This window comes from Syngnathus typhle, unplaced genomic scaffold, assembly GCF_033458585.1.
Source record: "Syngnathus typhle isolate RoL2023-S1 ecotype Sweden unplaced genomic scaffold, RoL_Styp_1.0 HiC_scaffold_459, whole genome shotgun sequence".
Taxonomy (NCBI): domain Eukaryota; kingdom Metazoa; phylum Chordata; class Actinopteri; order Syngnathiformes; family Syngnathidae; genus Syngnathus; species Syngnathus typhle.
Genome location: NW_026872360.1, coordinates 3,723 through 22,358, shown reverse-complemented (window position 1 = coordinate 22,358; position 18,636 = coordinate 3,723). Strand labels below are relative to the sequence as shown.

At 49.5% G+C, this 18,636-nt stretch overlaps 1 protein-coding gene across 1 annotated transcript; it reads right to left on the bottom strand.

The window, feature by feature from the left end:
* Positions 1-3: 3 nt before the first annotated feature.
* Positions 4-18,304, bottom strand: LOC133149754 (protein TANC2-like; the record flags this gene model as incomplete). Its single annotated transcript, XM_061271929.1, has 26 exons — positions 17,319-18,304; positions 13,243-13,391; positions 11,699-11,882; positions 11,365-11,619; positions 9,643-9,774; positions 8,578-8,616; positions 7,779-8,057; positions 7,573-7,697; positions 6,487-6,718; positions 5,968-6,416; positions 5,730-5,897; positions 5,497-5,657; positions 5,228-5,336; positions 5,022-5,144; positions 4,702-4,938; positions 4,427-4,633; positions 4,181-4,274; positions 3,969-4,102; positions 3,783-3,906; positions 3,544-3,719; positions 3,345-3,477; positions 2,775-2,804; positions 1,844-1,935; positions 1,545-1,691; positions 1,382-1,482; positions 4-1,285 (listed from the first exon to the last, which is right to left on the bottom strand). Coding segments are annotated over exons 1-26 (5,316 nt in total), but the record flags the coding sequence as incomplete, so codon positions are not given.
* Positions 18,305-18,636: the final 332 nt, after the last annotated feature.

Below are 18,636 nucleotides of genomic sequence, written 5' to 3'. Positions count from 1 at the left end.
GCCCAGCTGACAAGGCGGCATGGCATTGGCGCGCTCCAGCACGTGCTCGGAGACGGGGTAGTAGGCGGCGGACTGGCTGCGACTGATCTGAGGCGTCTGACTGTAACGGATGCCCGCCGGACCCCCGCTGCTGGCGCGGTAGGCAGAGGAGGGGCGCTGGGGTAGCTCATCCTTCAACAGGCCCGACTCCAGGACCCCTCCTCGGCCGCCGTACTGACATAGGGCGCCAGAGCTGAGGCTGGCTTGCACCTGCGACACAGAGCGCCCGTCCAGCGAGGGCTGGTACACCAGTCGGCTGTCTACGTCCACCGAGCCGCCCTGGTAACGGCTAGCCATGGAGTGGCCCATCTGCCCCCCATAGCCGCTATTGCCCATCATGCTGCTGGGCTGGTTTGTGCGCACAATTTGGGCCATGGACGGCTGCAGACGAAGGCCTTGGGCTTGGTGATGCTGGGACGACAACGAGGGCTGAGAGCTGAGCTGGAAGGAGCGCTGGCTGCTCATCTTAGACAGGGGCGATTTGGGTCGCCCGGGGTGCTGCTCTGTCTGGTAGCGTACGGGCGAGCCCGACTGGGATCTGTACAAACAAACGCTCTCCACCGGCGGGCTGGCTCTGTACTGGGCAGCCCGGCGCAGAGGGGACGGCGGCGGGCTCTGGCGGTCCATCCCCTGCCCGCTGCTGCCCATGGGCGGGGGGCTGAAACGGTAGGACGGTTGGTGCACCGGGGAGGTGTGCGGGCTGTGTCGATAGTGGGAGTTGTGATGCGTCGGGGACAGGGAGGGCGACGTGGTCTGGTAAGACCCGCGAGTAGGAGAGGACATGGAGGAGGACGTGGGGTGGTACTCATAAGGCTGCCCCATAGGAGAACCATCACCTAGGTAGATGTGGTCTGCATTTGTCGGGGACAGTGGGGGGCTTTGAATGATGGGCAGACTGGACGGATTGCTGAGGGACTCCGGCGGGGGGAGTCCCATGGACATGGCCTCTAGCTCCTGCTCTAGGTAGTCCTCATCCTCAAAGAGATCTTGGACAGGCTCCATGTCCTCCAGTCGGGGTTCCGGGGGAGGCGGAAGAGGCAGGGAGAGGCAATCTTCATCCTCTGGGGGAGGCGTGGGAGGCGGGGAGGGGGGAGGCTCCAGCTCCAAGTCTGGAGGCTGGAGCAGCTCCCCCTGGCTCAGCTGGTGACACTCCTCCTCCACGCGCTGCAGCAGCCGCTGGATCTCTCGGTTGTTGGGGCATTGCTTCATGGCTTCGTTCAGGTCCTCCAAGGCTTCAGGAAACTGCCTAAAAATGGAACAGAACATTTGACTGCATCATTGAGTCTGTTATTTGGTCTAAATTGTGGGAATGTATAAACATCAGTTTCCTCGGACTTCGTACCTGCTACTTCGCTTGGCCCGGGCCCTGGCGTAGTAGGCCTCATAAGATTTGGGCTTTAGTTCAATGGCCTTGGTAGCAAATTCCTCAGCCATCCCAAAGTCCTGGAAACAAGACAGCGACACTTGATTCTGAGCCAACAGAAACATTCATTTGGCAGACTCACGTTCATTTTCCTGCGACATCGGGACAGGTTGAGGAAGAGCGAAACCTTGAGTTCCCTGAACGTTTTGAGGTCCTCGCTGAAGCCTTCGCGCGGGAACTTTTTGAGGGCGTATTGGTAGCGTTGGGCCGCCTCCTTCACCTTCCCCTTCTGCCGGGAGAACCGCACAAAAGCACATTTACAGCGGATCCCTGCATACTCTCAACTCACCGTGAACAAATTCACATGCTCCTATCTTCAACCATTCACAAAGAACAATGCATCAATGTTAACAATCAATCAAAGGAAATTTGTTCTCACACCTTGTAGAAGCCGTCGCCCTCCTCGATGAGCTTGCTGAGCAGGATGATCATGATGTCGGGTTTGGAGGTGGCCATGGCCCACGTGGCTGGACCTGCATCACAAGAGGGGGGAGAAAGTAAGGACGGCGGCACACTTGGAAATCAAGCAAGAAATAGAAGGAAGAGAAGGTCAAAACGACACACACAAACACGCACATAACCAATCATATGAACAAAAAATGCACGTATCCCACCAGACACCTCCTGGATTGTCTTGCACGTTCAAGTGAATACAATTTAAAGGTGATTGTCTCAAAATAGGACAAACAAAAAGCAAATAACAACCAATCCAGTATATCAGGGTGGGGTACGGTAACAATAAATCATTTTAACGAGTAAAAACAGCTAAAAATGGTCGATGGAGAACTACAACAACCTCTCCGCAAAGGGTTAACCACCCTAAATATCATTCATATTTGTTATGTCGAATGCATTTCCTTTCTGGATGCACCATTTGCGCCATTTGAAGCGTATCGGAAATCAGCGATGCACACAAACAAACAACCAAAACGTCACAAAGGCACAAGAAACGACAAGGCGACAGGAAAACACAAGTGTTCGGCGCAGAGGGCCGTCGAGTGACGTCAGGATGACTGCGAGCGACCTCGGCGGCGGCGGGTACAATGTCGTGCATGCACTTCCTGCTAAAAATAAAAACAACAACAAAATCACCACGCAGTCAGTGTCGCTCGGAGGCTGCTGTCATGCATCCATGCTGCCGGGAAGCGGCTAGGACCATCTACCTCAAAGCGTACACCTATTAGTCACTTTAGTTAGCTAAAGTTAAAAGCTGGCTCGCCGACGCTCGGGAGGAAACACAGACAACACAGAGAAAGGAGATAGAGCTGTCAAAATGCCTGCTGGGGTGGGATGTCGACAGCCTCGGCTTTACCTCGGGGCCGACTGGGCAGCGTCTGACATCCTGGGACCGGAGAGAGAGGCGTGGCGTGGCGAGGCGAGGCGAGACGAGGGTGGCGGCGGGAGTAAAGTGAGGGGAGGAGTGTGGAACAAGAGAGAGGAAAAAAGAGGCGATGGAGGTGGAGGAGTGAGAAAACAAAAAAACACAAAAAAGCAGCAGTGAGAAGCAAAATAATTCAAACAAAAAAGAAATACATCACAAGCGCTATTAACCACCTGAGGAGCAGAAAGAATGCGATTGAGAAAAGGATGGACATGCAGGAAAGCCAAAGAAAGGTGAAAATAAACATAAATAACAGCAGCCATGGTGGGAAGCGGAGATGACGTACACTACATCATTAATGTACACGCGTTTTTGTTTTTTTTTGTCGGCGTGGCGATCCGAAGATTCTGTGCAAATGTGAGCCCTGGTAACTTTCGATTGTTTTGAGCACGACCCAAAAAATAATATCTTGATGAGGACAAGTGGCACATCGAAAATAAATGTCTTGCGATTTGAGTGACTGCTGTGCCATGCGTCACAGAGTGAGACCATGTGTCTCACCTATCTTTGCTCCTTTCTTCAGCAAGGCCACCACCACCGACGTGTTCCTGCAGCCCACCGCCCGGTCCAGAGGACGCATGCCGCTGTAGTCCACATGTTCGATCATGGCGCCATGGTCCACCAAGAACTGCACCTGAAGAGGATCATGCATGTGAATAAGGAGCCCTTGTCGACATTTCAACTTTTTGAGTTCACCGACCACGTCAGAGTCGCCGTAGAAAGCGGCCAGGTCGAGCGGCGTTCGGCCGTTCTTGTCGGCGTGGTCGGTGGCGGCGCCGCTCTCGACCAGGCATCGGACCACCGGCAGGTGACCCTTGAGGCAGCCCCAGCTGAGCGCCGTCAAACCCTCCTTGTCCGTCAGAGACAGAGAGGCTCCTGGGAAGGAAGAAAATGGAATCAATTCACATAATCAGGTGCTGGACATCTATCGACACCGACCTTGCGAGAGCAGAAACTCCACCGTTCCCAGGTGTCCCTCCGAAGCGGCCATCATGAGAGGCGTGCGGCCCTGTTTGTCGGCCAAGTTGACATCGGCACCGTGTGTCAGGAGAAGGTCCACTATCTGACAAAGAAATATTCCGATTACTTCTGATTCTTATGGTAATCCTTCTCAAAGACGCTGACCTGCCAGTGGCCCTGGCGAACGGCGCTGAAGAGCGGCACGATGCCTCGCCGATTGGACTGTCCCACGGCGGCGCCTTGCTCCAGCAGCAGGCGGCACACATCCAGCTTCCCACGGCCTGAGGCAGCCGTTAAAGCTGGACGAGGAGGCCAAGGAACAAAATGACAAATACGCTAACAGCGATGTAGTAGTAGTATGAACAAATGCAACTCACCTGTCTCACCCCACAGCGAGTCAAAGTTGTTGATCTGCGCTCGCTCCACCTCCTCCTCGTCTTTCTCTGGCAGGTCCAACAGGTAGGACACGATCTGAGGAGAAATTGGAGCCAAAAAATCGGGTTTTGAATTGACAAACAGAACTTAATATGCAATTGTCACTCAACGTGTTTAAATGCATTTAACTGTATTGATTTCATTTCATTTTGTGGCGAGCCATGAGTCGGATCCCTCGGCAGTGGTACCTCCGTGTAGCCCATGCTGGCGGCGGCGACGAGGGCCTGCTGGACGGCGTGGTTCTTGCTGAAGTTGGCTTGCTGCTGGGTTTGCGGGGAGTGCTGCGCCGACCCGCCGCTCCAGTCGCACTGGATGAGAAACTTCACCACCTCCATGTGGCCCCGGAGGGCGGCGTGCACTAACGCGCACTGCCCGTTCCTGTCCAGGTGGTCCACCTGGATGCATAGAGTGTCGGATCCACTGGACATAAAGCTCGACCCCGGTCAAATCATATAAGACGCACCTTGGCTCTCTTGTGACACAGTGTTGTCACAATGGCCATGTGACCCCCGGCAGCGGCGTAGCCGAGCGGCGTCAGGCCGCTCTCGGAGGGGGCGTCGGCATAGGCGCCGAATTCCAGCAGCAGGGCAACCATGTCCATGTAGCCCAGGTGGGCGTGGACGCACAGCACGGGGGCGTTGTTGAGCACCTCGGTGCGGTAGTTGACGTTGGCCCCTCCCAGCATCAACAACCGACTCACCTGTAAACACACACGCATGAATGGTAGGGTAGCTTTTAGATGGGAAGCTCCAGCACAACCATTTTTGTGGCGTACGTGCTCACCTTAATGTTGGGAGTGTAAAGGTTCCTCAGTGACGAGAGCGCTGCCGACAGACCCTCCGAGCTGTAGGACACCCATAGGCCTTGCAAGATGGACGATGACACGCCCACTTTCTTGCTGAGACCCTTAGAACAGATGGCGCGATTCAGTCGTGACTTGTCCGTGTGTTTTTATTTATGTACAATATACACATGCAAGAAAATAGTACCTTGAAGATATGTGCTTTGAGGATATGGTGGCCCAGCTCGATGGTCTGCTGCCGGTTCAGCTTGTTCTCCTGCCGTGAGAACCAGAACGCCAGCAGGGTGTGGCCGCTCCTGTGAATGCATAAACGGCAAAAAAAAACTCAGCATGAAAAGGCTTGTTTTGTTGGCAGGTGGGATCTCCTCAAGGAAAAAGAAAAAAAAAATGAACGTTGACAACCAAAAAAGGAATGTTCACGTCCAACAAAAGCAACAACAAAGGCTCCGGTCTCACCTGGGATCACACAGGAACTTGGTCTTCTCGCCTTCCTCCCGCCATATCAACCACTCCCGGAAAGACGGGTGGACGAACATGCGGGTGCCGTCCCGCCTCTTCACCAGGAAAATGGACAGGTTGTCCACACGCTGCTGGAAGTCCTCCCAGTCCAGCGTTCCCTAAATTAGCACCATGGTTAGCACCATTTTGCCCTTTAACATTTTGTGTCAAGAGCGCCCAACGGGTCGTACCTGCAGCGAGCCGGAATTGATAGCCTGGTAGATCTGCTCATCGGTGAGCGGGTGCAGCGAAGCCACAGCCACGTTGAGCAGCGGCAGCGCCCGCTCGAACGAGGACTGCGTGGGGAAGCGCATGTTGCATTGCAGGAGGTACACCTCGGCCAGGTTGACCGGAACCACCTGAGGTAGGAAAGATCAGAACATCAGGTATCGGGTTTGGACGGGTTGGAATGGTCGTGCTAGAGGTTACCTTGTAACTGGAGCTCTTGAGAACCAGGTAGCCCTTCTCGATAAGGTCAAAGGTGAGCTTGAGGTACAGGTAAGATCCCTGGCTGAGGGCCTTAAGGTGTCCGCTGAGTTTGCCGAAGGTGGTGTTGTCCATCTTGCCGTTGAGCGAGATGTTGTTCTGGATCTCCGGGCTGCTGTGGATGCGGTGCAGGATGTAACCCTGCAGGTCCTGGTCGATAGCGTCGTTTTCCTCCAGACCGTCCAGTGAGATGCGGTGGAACGGCAACGGGTTGGTGATCTCCTGCAAGGTGGTCCGTACCGTGACCACCAGCTTGAGCCAGGGGGGGAACTTGTGGATGGTCTTGCAGAGAAAGGAGACGATGGTATCTCCGTAGTCGGGTTTGTGGAACTCGGCCTCGTTCAGGCCGTCGATGAGAACGATCAGGTCCTCCTCGGAGTTGATCTTCCTCTCTGGAGAGCAAAAAAAAATTTGATATGTAGAAAGCAATCTATCCAAAATCTAAACACGTGTCACCATTACCTTTGTAGAGAGCATCTAAGGGCTCAAGCACACCCCTCTTGAAGGAGGCCAGCGGGTCCTGGACGCAGGAGCGCAGGCTCAGCACGCTTTGCAGGTGCGGCTCGCGCAGCATCTGCTCCCTGTAGGCCGCCAGGTGAGGCGAGCGGCACAGCAGCGCCGCCACGTTGTGCACAAACTCGGGCACCAGGCAAGTGTAGGCGTTGTCTGCCTGGCAGTAATGGTAAGCCACCACCTGAAGGGGGCGATAGAGGAGTCAAAGGTGGAAAAACAGGACAGTTGTTCCATTTTCATTTTCAGATGTTAATAATTCATCGGTTTTCGTCTGCGGAGAGACGTCTGGCTCGAGCGGGAGCCGTAAGGAGCTGAGCGTTAAGCCGTTGTAACATTTTACAATGAGCAACATCTACTGATGAATAATTTACAAGAAGATTTTGAATGAAAACGTTGCAATTGAGAGAAACTCACTGAACACTGAGTTGCATATTTTGCATGAAAAAAGCGGTATAAATAAACTGACTGACTGATACGATTGAATCTTTATTATTTGATCAAATGACGCTCTTTTATTATTTGTTATTATAGTTTTATTATTTCATCCCATGATCAATATTATTATTGGATAAAGGATTTATCAGTTAAATAATAATTTATTCTGGTTTGTAGTCATAGTTGTTCTCCACAAAAAAGTAAAATAAAATTCTATAACAATGGAGAAAAAAAAAAAGACAGAAGGAAATGCAAATTTCGATCCAGAATGGAATGAGAATGGGAAATGGAGTAGAACTAAGTTGGGGGTGAAACAGCGAGTAAATTCAATTATTAATATGCAGACTTAACACGATCTAATAGTAAGGCTGGGAAGTGACATTCTGCATGGATTAATATTTCATAAGACTCCCTGGCTAAGTTGTTTTTTCTTTCTTCAACACACGTGCATAATGCATGCGCCGTGGCAGGGGATCCGCTGTCCGCACACGTTGTACAGTCCACGTGGGACGCGCGACACCACTCCGACAATTATGAGGACAAATTTGAAAATTAGATTTGTTGGGATTGCAGCATGGGAGCGGGGGTGGGGGCGTGTACCTGAGAAGCCAGCCTCCTCATGGACTCCTCTTGGCGCCGTCTCATCTCAGGGGTGCCGGGACAGCTGCCTCCCCCCAGCGTGCCATGCGTGGGCTGGGGCTGGCTGAGAGGGAGCCCCTCGCCATCTGGACGTGGCAATGGAGAGAGTCCCAATCAAAATTCTGTATCTCAAAACAGTTTAAATATCATATTTGGGGAGTTCTTACGTTTGGGCGAGGCCTGCGGGCTGTCGGAGGCGATCTGACGCATGCGTGTGCCGTGGCAGCTCAGCGCCACCAGGCGGGAGATGATGGCCGTCTTGCCGAAGCCGATGTTGCCGACCACGATCACGCCGCGGCTGCTGCCGGGCCGGTTGAGGTGGCCGTCGATCTCCTGGAAGAGCCACTCGCGTCCAGTGAACACAGAGTCCACCGTGATGGACGGTACCTCAAAAAGCAGCGGTTTCAGGGCGATGTCCTGGGGCCGGTACGGCGCAAAACGTACTGCTGGGTCGGAAAACACAATGAAGATTTCACTTTCACAGCGTTTCACTTATTAACAAAATAGCAAACAACAACATCAAGGTGTAAGTTTCAATTTGAATTGAAGCAGACAACAAGTTTTGGTCTTTGATGCAGCCTGAGGGAGCTACTTGTCACTGCCCTTTCCTGCCACTAGAGGGAGTTCCTAGACTACGTTTTTTGATGGGTCAATGTAAGGGACACTGTGGGCTAAAATGAGAAATAATGGAATGTGATGGGACATAAAGGGGGCATGAAGGGACACTAAGAGACAAAATAGGAAATGATGAGAAACAATAGTGGCCGTTATGGGACACTATGGAATAAAATGGGACATATTAGGGGATGTCAATGGGTACTGCAGTGCAAAATCTGATATACTGGGGCATGACGGGCTATTATGAGACACAATAGGGTATATTATGGGACACTATGGAACACAATGGGAAACAATGGGACATAGCAGAAAACATTATGGGGCATAGAGAAAAGAAGTGTTACTTACGTGACTGCGACTGCCAGGGATGGGAGTTGCTAGCGGAACCTGAAACAAACAGCAACAAAAAAGTGTGTTAAAAGGGTTCTCAATTAGTGCAATGGAGTGTCAAGATGGCATGAAATGCATTTCGGAGCAGAGCTCGCACCGTGGCTTTGAGGTCTTCGAAGAAGAAGAAGAAAAAAATGGCGTCTGTATAGCATGCAGCATTTATGCACAGTGTTTGGCAGGGTTGTCCAAAGTACATTAGTGTGCCCTCTGCGAATGGCTCGTAGCTAAAGAGCTCCGGCTAGGTGCGCTAATGAGCCCATATTTCCTCGTGATCGTTTTCCTTGGCCGCATACAGTCGCTTGCTCTCTCGTTGTCTCTAAAGTGCTGCTAGTAAAGTTTCCAGGAACCCTAATGAAAAGGAAGCAAGTGCCATACTCGTGCTGATGTAAGGGCACTCCGTTTGGGTGAAAGAATGTGATGCAACAAAAACTCAATTCTGGGCGAGTGTTTTAAGTGTGGCTAATCCAATTACACTCAGGGAGAGCCTCAAAGCCGCTGCGAGTTTCCAAACTCAAGTTAGGGTTTCAAACGGGAGTGAGTTAAAGTTTCAAGCGTGTATTGCTACAAATTAGGGCTTTGAGGCTTTTAAAGGGTGTGGGGAGTTGTTTATGGAAAGATGGATGCTTCATCAGTCATCAAACACTTCCCAAAGGCACCTTTTGCCACCCTAGGATGACATTGAGCATCGCTACCCGCCTCCTCCGCATCCTCCATCACCGGCAACCACAGAAAGCTCGGTGGCCAGACGACTGCCAGACGTTTGAATTATTCACCAGGTGACGATGACTCACATGGCTCAGCGGTCGCGAGCAGGAGGATGCGAGGAGGATGCGAGGAAGGAAGGGGAGGACGGAGGGAGGATGAAAAAAGGGAGGAAAAGGATATTGGGACCATGAGGGGAATGCTCAGTATTGATGGAGGTGTCTCAATGACAACTTTCAAAATGGCCGCCTGACAGATCATTCCTGAATGTCACAATCTGGACCTACTGTTCTGCTCGGCTTTGTGTGTGTGTGGACTGACCTCTCAGGTCCTGCCCCGGGCGGCCAGGTCCGCAAGTGGTGCTTTGTCTGGGCATGCGCAGGGAGGTGCGCAAGGGGGTGTGCCTCTGCTCGTCAAGGTAGGCCAAGTCCTCCAAGTGGGCCGAGCTGGTGGCTGTAAAAAATAAAATAAAATAAATGGCAACTCCTCCAAATAATCATCAAACTTTGACACCATTCCCCGCCCACATTAACACATGATAGGCCAAGAGGCTTGGCAAATTAAAGTCGCCCATCTGTCTAAGCTTCCAATTGTGGCTCGTTTGGGCAAATTCCCTAGTAGGCGTTTAGATCTCCCCAAAATGGTTCCTTCAAAACAAAATGGCTGACTTCCTGTTTACTTAGGCGCTTAGGTTCTTGAAGCTTTTACTAGAGATTTGATATGATAGATCATGATGAAGTTCTCTCAATTTGCTGTGGATTGGTAGAACTGGGCCCCAGTTACGATTCCAGTTCCTAAGAGTTCAGGTAACAACAGATCTGTTTTAGTAAAGCGCGTGCAACAAGATGGACTCCAGAGGAAGCCTCGGAGGATGCGATCGGCCGCCCTGTAGAATTCCCTTCAGTCGGCGTCTGTCACTCGGTAGATCTCTCAGGATTAATTAGCTGCGCAGATGAATGTCTTATTCATGAAGCCCGGCGCTGGCTGTTGATTGTTTCGTGGCCAATATGCTATGAAATTAGATTTGCCAGTCGACGTGACAGCCCAACAAACGCCACTAGCAAAAAAAAAATGGAGGAGACCACCACCAGTAGTTACTGACTGAAGAAGCAAGGAAACAATTAAAAAAAAAAAAAAAAAAAGCGGAGCGCTGTTGTTCTTTCAAAGCAAGCAGATCCACTTCAGATTAGATGTAATCTAAAATCTCCAAGCGACAGCACACAGTTGTTATCATTGTACTCACATAACAACTCAGCAGACTGATAGTTAAAGGCCAATTTGAGTTCAAATCAGTTCATCCACTGAGTTTTTAATACCTCCGGAACAGCATTTTAGCATGTCCTAGTAGTCCTGTAAGTGCATCCCACTGACCCGTAGTGGAAGACACCGCAGCCCCTCGTCCTTCCTGCGGTTCAAAGTGCCATCGGGCTTCCGCTGACAAATCAACTTTCATTCTGAGGGCCAAAACGTGAGCTGCGCCAACATCCCAAAGCGCAAGTAAAACGGCAAATGAGAACATTGAGCAGTTTGGCCCCGAAGGGATTGGGGCGTGTTGAGGAGGAGGGGGGTTCTATAATTTAGTCTCTGAGAAGAGCAAGAGGAGACATTAATCTGCTGCTAAAGCAAGGAGGAATGACTCAGGGCCACTGAGCTGAAAAGGCTCCATTTTCTCAATTTTCAATGCGAGGGACTCCAATCTGTGTGCTCATCTTGTCTATCTGCAATGCAGCAGTCTGTTCGCATCACGTCCGCTGCTGCTGTGCCAACGGGCTTAAGTCTGCACTGAGGCACATTGGCGGCCGGAGAAAGAGGAAGGAGGATGTTGGGAAGGGAAAGAGGAGGGGAAAGCTGTGGAAACTGGTGGATAGGAGGAGGTTAGAAAGGTAAGTCGAAGTATGCGGACATCCGCCAACAAGTGCGAGCGTGAAAACCAGATTTTCACTTGAAGGAGGAGACCAAGCAGGAAAAGCGTAAGGAGCAAAGAGGTAAGGTGTATTGAAATATGTCACAGGGAAAGACAGAGGGAATCTGGAGGGGACTCACCGGCCACAGAATTGGGTCGGGGCATGAGGTACAAGGGGATGGAGTGGGCAGAGTGTGAGGACATGCTCTCCAGGCTGCGTTCGGGGATCTTGTTGAGGCTGTACGTGGACGCCGTCATGTTCTCGTCCACGCGGTAGAGGAAGGAGTCCATGCCTGATTTCTGCGACTGCCACAGCTTCAGGTTGCCACGCGAGCCCTCGCAGCCGTGCTTGCCGCCGCCGCGCTCCATGTTCTCAGAGTAGCTGGTCAGCGTTGCTGTCGAGACAAATCATACTAGTTGGAAACCCCTGACATTTCTTCGACACCCAAACGTGAGGCTCGGGGGCGCTCTCACCGATGATTCCGCTGTCCCTGCTCTCCAGCGTGGAGGTCGGACTGGTGACGGAGCCGTAGGCGCACTCTCTGGTGCCCGGCTGGCCCGACATGGTGGCGGGCAGGGTGGAGCAGGGGCTGCCCGCGGGGGGCGAGGCGGTGCTGCTGGTTAGCGTGGAGCATGGGCTGATGCGCTGGTTCTGACCCTGCTGACACAAACACACACAGACATTGTCCAAATGGATCGTTTGTGACACCGGTCCTGGGACTTTTCCGACAACATAGGAAGAGACTCATTGTTTGTCTCCCTGCAGTGAGTCCCCAGTGTGTCAGCTCGGGTTAGCAGACCGCACTCCACAGGGGACCAAAAATATAAAGAAAAAGCGGCTGCTGCTGCTCCTGCTGCCGCGAGTCCTCACAGACGCACCCGAACATAAAACATTCATGCACGTGCGTGTTCAAGTGCGTGGAGGTCTCCATCAAGAGGAGAGGAAAAGGTGAAGTGGTGCTCAAGGCTACATCCACCTGACTGTGGAACACACTCGTGATAGTTACACATGACGTAACTCCGCACGAGCTAGTACAAAAGGCTCAAAAGAGTCTCCATTTCTCATGGTCTTGGCAACCTGGTGTCTATTGCGCAATGTTTACACTAAAACAGCCAATACCAGAAATCATTTAATAGCATAGCAATTTCATAGGCGCCTAGTTTATGCAATCCAAAGCGAATGTACCCGAAATGTTTGCGTTGTACTTCGAGGCAGGGTAAACGAAAAAAGACAAGCGTACACGGCGTGCGGCCGGCGTGAGTCACGTCCCTTAAAAAAGAGGCGCTTGAATCAAGCTCTCTCGCTTTCTACACCCCCGCCGTTACAGCAACGCTCTCGCTGCAAGCAGCAGTCGCTCCATCACGCAATGCTACCCTTATGCAAAATGCGTGCAAGTGGGGGTCGTGGAATTAGACGCAAATATGATTCCTGGGACACATCTCAGCGAGGAAGAGTTTTTAAATCAAACGCCATCATTTAAAACTTGAGGAAAAGGTGACTCGATAAAGTCAGGGCTCAGAGAATGAGATTATTAGTGCGGCAATAAAGGATTCCACGTACAGTAGATAACAGCAACACCTCGTGCCCAACATTTGAGATTAAATGGCATCGTTTTCACATGTACTAGTGGAAAATGTAATTTAAAAAAAACTTGGTTTGTAGAATGAGGCTTTCAGAGCGCAATAACATCTTATTGTATTATTTGGCCACAAGCGACTAGGATTTAGTCATCGTGAAAAAATTCAACAATGAAGTGGAATTATGAAATCAAATGATTTCATTGCCGCTTTGACTGTACTGTGAAAAATATGAAGAGGGGTTCAAAGAAATCGTAATTATTCAAACTTCATTGCAAGGAGCCCCTCGTCATTTTAATGGCAATTAAACACAGGTCAAAGTTTAGTCCGACCTACATTCCAACAAAACGGCCAACTGTGACCTCAATAATTCAGGTGATTTGAATGATGTTTTGCATCCTGCCCGTGGGCCTTTCAAAATAAGAGTCGCTGCTTCTTACCTGTCTGGCCTCGGGCTCCTCCATGCTGTAGTGGGGACCGGCTGGCCCCTCGCTCGCTTTGTCTCCCAGAAGGAAGCCCAGGCGCGTCATCAATGTGTTGGCGGCCTCATCCACCGTGGGCGGGGGGCCCAGCTCCTGGCTCGACTCCCCTGCAGAGGCGGCGAGAAGCAGAGAAGAGAGGGAGTTAGGAGGAGGGGACAAACAAAAAACAGCGGTAGTCGCTAAAACAAAAAGGTAACCATGTCCACCTGGAGGGATCGAGGCAGCTCGCTGCCCGGATGTTTTTAATAAAGTCCAAAGTGACTTCATTCACGAGCCTTTCTTTTGAGAGAAGCAAACGTCACCCGTGCCTACTCGCTGACAGCCGCACCTCTTCTGGGACAACACGCCCGGCGTAACAAGATACGGCGCTCACCTGTTAGACGAAGCCAGACAAAGCGGGCGAGGCGACGCCCCTCTGTGCTGTTTGCACAGGCTCTTTGCAGTGGCGAGGGAAAGAAAGAAAAAAAAAAAAGCTCCACTTTGTTGAAAACCAATTTTCCCGTTGAAATAAAACCGTTTGGGACCACCAAAAACTTTTTGGGGAACATTTTAATGAAAGAAAAAAAAAATTGTAGAACCGTATAACATGAAAAAAATAACAGTACATCCAATTCCGATAATTGTGATTCAAATAAACGATTAAATGGCTGCAGAATTAAAAAAATATATAAATAACAAAATGACTTTTTTTGGGTCCCTTTACATCTAAAACAATAAAGAATTACAGGTAGACCATTTATCACAAGCTGGCGTTGGTTAGTCTGTATGTGAATATCTAGGTGTGAGTAGTGGCCTACATCAGCTCCTTGCCAGTAATCTAATTAGGTATTTAACTTGACGGTTGCCGCTTTCACACTATTGCAAACAAGCACAAATTCACGTCAGAGCTACTATGACGCTAATCCGAGCCAGTGGCGTTTGCTAAAAGCTAACATATCTCATGCTAATACATCTGCAAAGACAATAACGACACATAAGGGAAAGGCAATGGAGAAAACGAAATCTTACTGTAGGTATTATTCAGCCTCCTTCCTTATTAGCACGCTATTATATTAGATCATTAGATTGCAGCACGCCCCTCCAGGTTACCTTTACTCCCTGGAGTGTTCCCGAGCCCAGCAGATGTAATTGGATGAGCGAACGGGACGGCCGGATCTTAAATAAACAGCGGAGATGCTCACGCTGCGGCTTCTGTTGTTGTCGTTTTCCAGCGGGGCAGGTCGGACCAGACCGCCAAGTGTAATTGTAGTGTTTCCGTTAGACACAAGGCAGAATAATGTCAAGTCATGACATTCGACTTATCTACCAATACAGTTTTAATCTCACGCAGCTAGAAAACTTTAAAGGCTTTTTTTTTTTTTTTAATTTGGAATTTTTGTTCCCTTCCTGCATTGAATGCGGAGTAAACCAAGTATGATTTTTGGCATGCTGTAAAACTCCTAAGTTATTATACACTTTTTTTTTTTATGTATAATATAAATGCCTCTAGAGGGCAACCCTTGATTTAAGCCGCCATAAAAACAACTTTAACTTGCTCGATGTAATCGCAAACATGTTAGAAAAGCAATGTCAAAGCCATAAGTCCAAACTTTATGGCCTGTTTAGCCAGTTGGAAGCCCGAAGAAAGCCATTTCCAGAAAAGGCAGCAGCACCAATCAACAATGTTTTTTTTACACACTGCGACGTATAGTCAGACTTGTGTGATATGATCATGCGTGTCGGTCTAGACAATAAGGATGTTATCATATTAGAAACAAATAGAAAATAATTAGCTCACTAATGATTAGAACACGAGTGTCAACACTCTTTCAACGCGCACGCTTCTCATCTGCAAGAAAAATCATCAAGAAAACTTCTGAGCAAGAACGTCGTCTCATCACCGTGACGCCTTCGAGCTCCCTAATGACCCAACGAGAGCATATGAAAAGATCTCAGAAACACACACACACACACACACACACCCCACCCGCTAGATTCCTGAGCTGCAAAAAGGGGAGACAGATGGTTGCCATGGCAACTATCTTTCACCGCACAGGCTAGGAATGCGTGTCCGCGCATTCCGGGAAAAGCGGATTAATATTGGGAAAAATGCTCGCCTTTCATCTGGACACCTCCAACAGCAAAAATAAATAAATAAACAAGTTGGACGCATGAGAGTGACAGGAAAACTGACTACGCTGAATTCACTTTTCCCGATGGTTCCCAATATTTTGCATGCCGAGAAAGTATCAGCGTGGTAGACAATCAGGACCATCGCATTCCTCTGATGTTATCTTCTGAAAAAATTTCATTCAGACACCTGAAAGCAATGACAAGACCCTACTCGGGATGCTCATGGCAAGTCCGATTTAAAGTTGCTCACCAAATTTGATCGTTTCCATACACTGTGGAAAAAGAAGACAACTTATATTTTTGTCTAAAAAGTATTACAATTTTATCATCTAAAATTTCAGTTGGAACAACTTAACATTTGAAATGATTGATTCCAATGATTGTTTGCTCCAAAACAATTGCCTCAGTTGTTTTTTTGTTTATCGTTACGTTTCGAGACAAGGAACATTTAGTTCTCTTATTTCCCGAAACCTTCCAGATGTGGATGGACCCTTTCAGCTACTAAAGATCCAAAAGTTCAACGATGTAACTTTTGTTCACAAAAGACCAAAGTTGCAGTGACTCCGTTCTTTTGTCTTTCAGCCAATGACGTCAGGGAATCAAGTGGACACGGCGTAGGATGTTTTTTTTATTCTTATTTTCTACTCATCCCAGGGCTCCTTTGTTGGGGGTTCAAATCAATGTACCAGCATGTATGACCGGTTTTGTCATCCTTTACCACAAACCTCCATCGTGGAGTTTCATGCTACACTGAGTTTTACCAAGGCTTCGTTTGGATAAGATTACACACACACACGCACTTATGAAAACAATACCAGCCACTTGCGGCTACTGGCAACGATAGCGAGGCTTTGTGAGGTGTTCGGCTATTGTTAGACGACGCTGAAACCTCGAGATTCGTTTCTATTGTCCATGCATCACTTAAGATTTACTATAAAATTGCCACGAGAGCTTGAAGAAAACATTCGATTTTGCGCTTTCATGCAAGTATCCGGCAAGGGAAAAAAAAATAATGTTAAAATCGTATTAGATGACACAGAATACGTTATCCAAAAAGTGCTGACTCATGAATTGGACAGGATCTCCAGTGGGTAGCTTTAAAGTCGACAAATAAAACAAGCGTCACGAGTAAGCACGGTGTTAAGTCGACACCCTGCCGTGACTTGTGCCAGGAGCTGTCCATCTGTCCGCCCGAGAAATAAAAGCCCGACTCGCCCGCCGCCTCTCCTGCTCTTCTTCCGCAACGCATTCGCCATCCCATTTGAAATCAAGCGCTCTATTCGCCTCAGCGGCGCCGTTGATTAACTTTACCAAAGGTGTCGCATCTGCAGTGACTCACGTGTGCCTGTACGGACTCCCACTTCATTTGAGATTGCCAAAAATGCACAAAAAAGGTGCCGGAAGACATCAATGAATCCCAGATGAGAATTTAGCAACGGGATAGTGATATTATAATTCGAGTGAGCTTATCACAATACGACAATTGCAAAAGGGTAAACCGTTTCATCTTCTAGTGTAACGACAAAAGCACCTACTTGGAGCTCCCATGGGGCACAGGCTCCACAGGAGAGGCTGACAAACCGACAAGTCCACCATTTTGTCACCAAATTGCATCGGCAAAGGACCTTTTGAGTTTCACAGTGTCTCCACCCACGGCGAAATCGAAGCAGATCCTCGAGTGACCTGCTTTAACGAGGCGGGCGGAGCGGGGTCCGATTGGGATAGATGTTTGACAGAGACTGGACAGGCGTGCGGATTACAGACCAACTGCTGACTGCAGGAAGCAGAGCTGTGTAGGATTAGGAGCCTGAATCTTTAACATTCCTCACGCCATCAAGCAACACTTTCCCCTGCTGCTCGCACAATGCAACAAAGCCGACATGCGGGAGAAGGGGAGGGAGGGGCGGGGGCCAAAAACTTACCTAGGCACAATCTGTCCAGGTGGGAATTCCCGGCTGGGTCGGAGGAGCCGAGCTCCGATTGCGGAACGCGAGGGCTCTCCACGAACTTTGCTTTCCGAAGAGGGGCTGGGCGCAGACAATCACACGGAGGGAGACAACACACAGACACACACATATATAAATTAGGGAGATGGAGGGTGAGACAAGGGGGAGACAGAAAGCTTATAAAGCAGCAATTTTACTTTTACTACCAGAACCTTTTTTTTTTTCTCTCCAACTAAGCAAGGTCCATAAAAACAGGCATGGCACAGGCATCTTAATCATGAGTGGAGTTCCACAGGGATCTGATTGAGGTCCCGGTTTGTTTTAGGATGAACACAACATATCGCCTATACAAAGCAACGTCAACAAAGTACCAAGTAGAAATGTATCACAGCCATGAGAGGAGTCTGCAAACTAAAATGCCAGCTCCGCAGCATTGTTGAGTCAGCAGGGCGAATTTTGCGAGCATGCGTCGGACCGCCGCTGCCATCTGCCTTCGAAATGTGTTCACGAGCTTGTTTACTCCAAATGTCTGGCTTTGACTGAGCGCACAAAGACGGACTTTTGTGCAAACAGACATGAGACGAGTTGCTGGAAACGAGCGGCAACGACCGGAGCGAGATGGGTTCATTCATCGTTTCGGCTTAGAGATTTTCAAAGCGGGACAGACGCGAGTGCATCTGGGCACCTTGCAGCTGTGGCAAACTGCCTATTTCCTTGAATGAATACTGAAAAGCCATAAGACTCCATTGTGAAAGTTGTGATACGTTTCAAATTATGTTTGAAAATGCCCGAATAACACCTGGTGCAAATGGGCTGCTAGCTAGCTTCAGGCTAAAGTTAGCTTTGTTGTGCAAATTTCAATTTTTTGGAGAAGATGCAAGGATTTGGGGCTTTGTTTAGTTAAGGTCATTCTATTTGACTGAAGTGGTACTATGTCTGCCTTACAGATTTGCCTGAATAATTTTAATCGTCTTTTTTTTTTTTTAAAAAAAAATATGTTTTAGATGTTCCTGTCATGACAATCCCGTGTCGATTGGTGAAGCAGGCAGAAAACGATGATCGCTTAGATGTTTTTGGTGCATAGGAGCAGTGGTGGCTCTGGCACATGACCAGGAAGCAGCAGCAAAACAGCTTTGCCTCAATCCACTTCGATTTGGACTTATCCCGATAAGCTCCTCTCTCTTGCAGGCGCGGCGAAAGAGCCAGCGGCGACTCGTATCGCGCATCCACCTTCGCCATCGACCAAGCGCGCCATCGGCGTGCGGCTTAAACCGGAGATTAAGCAGCGTTTGTT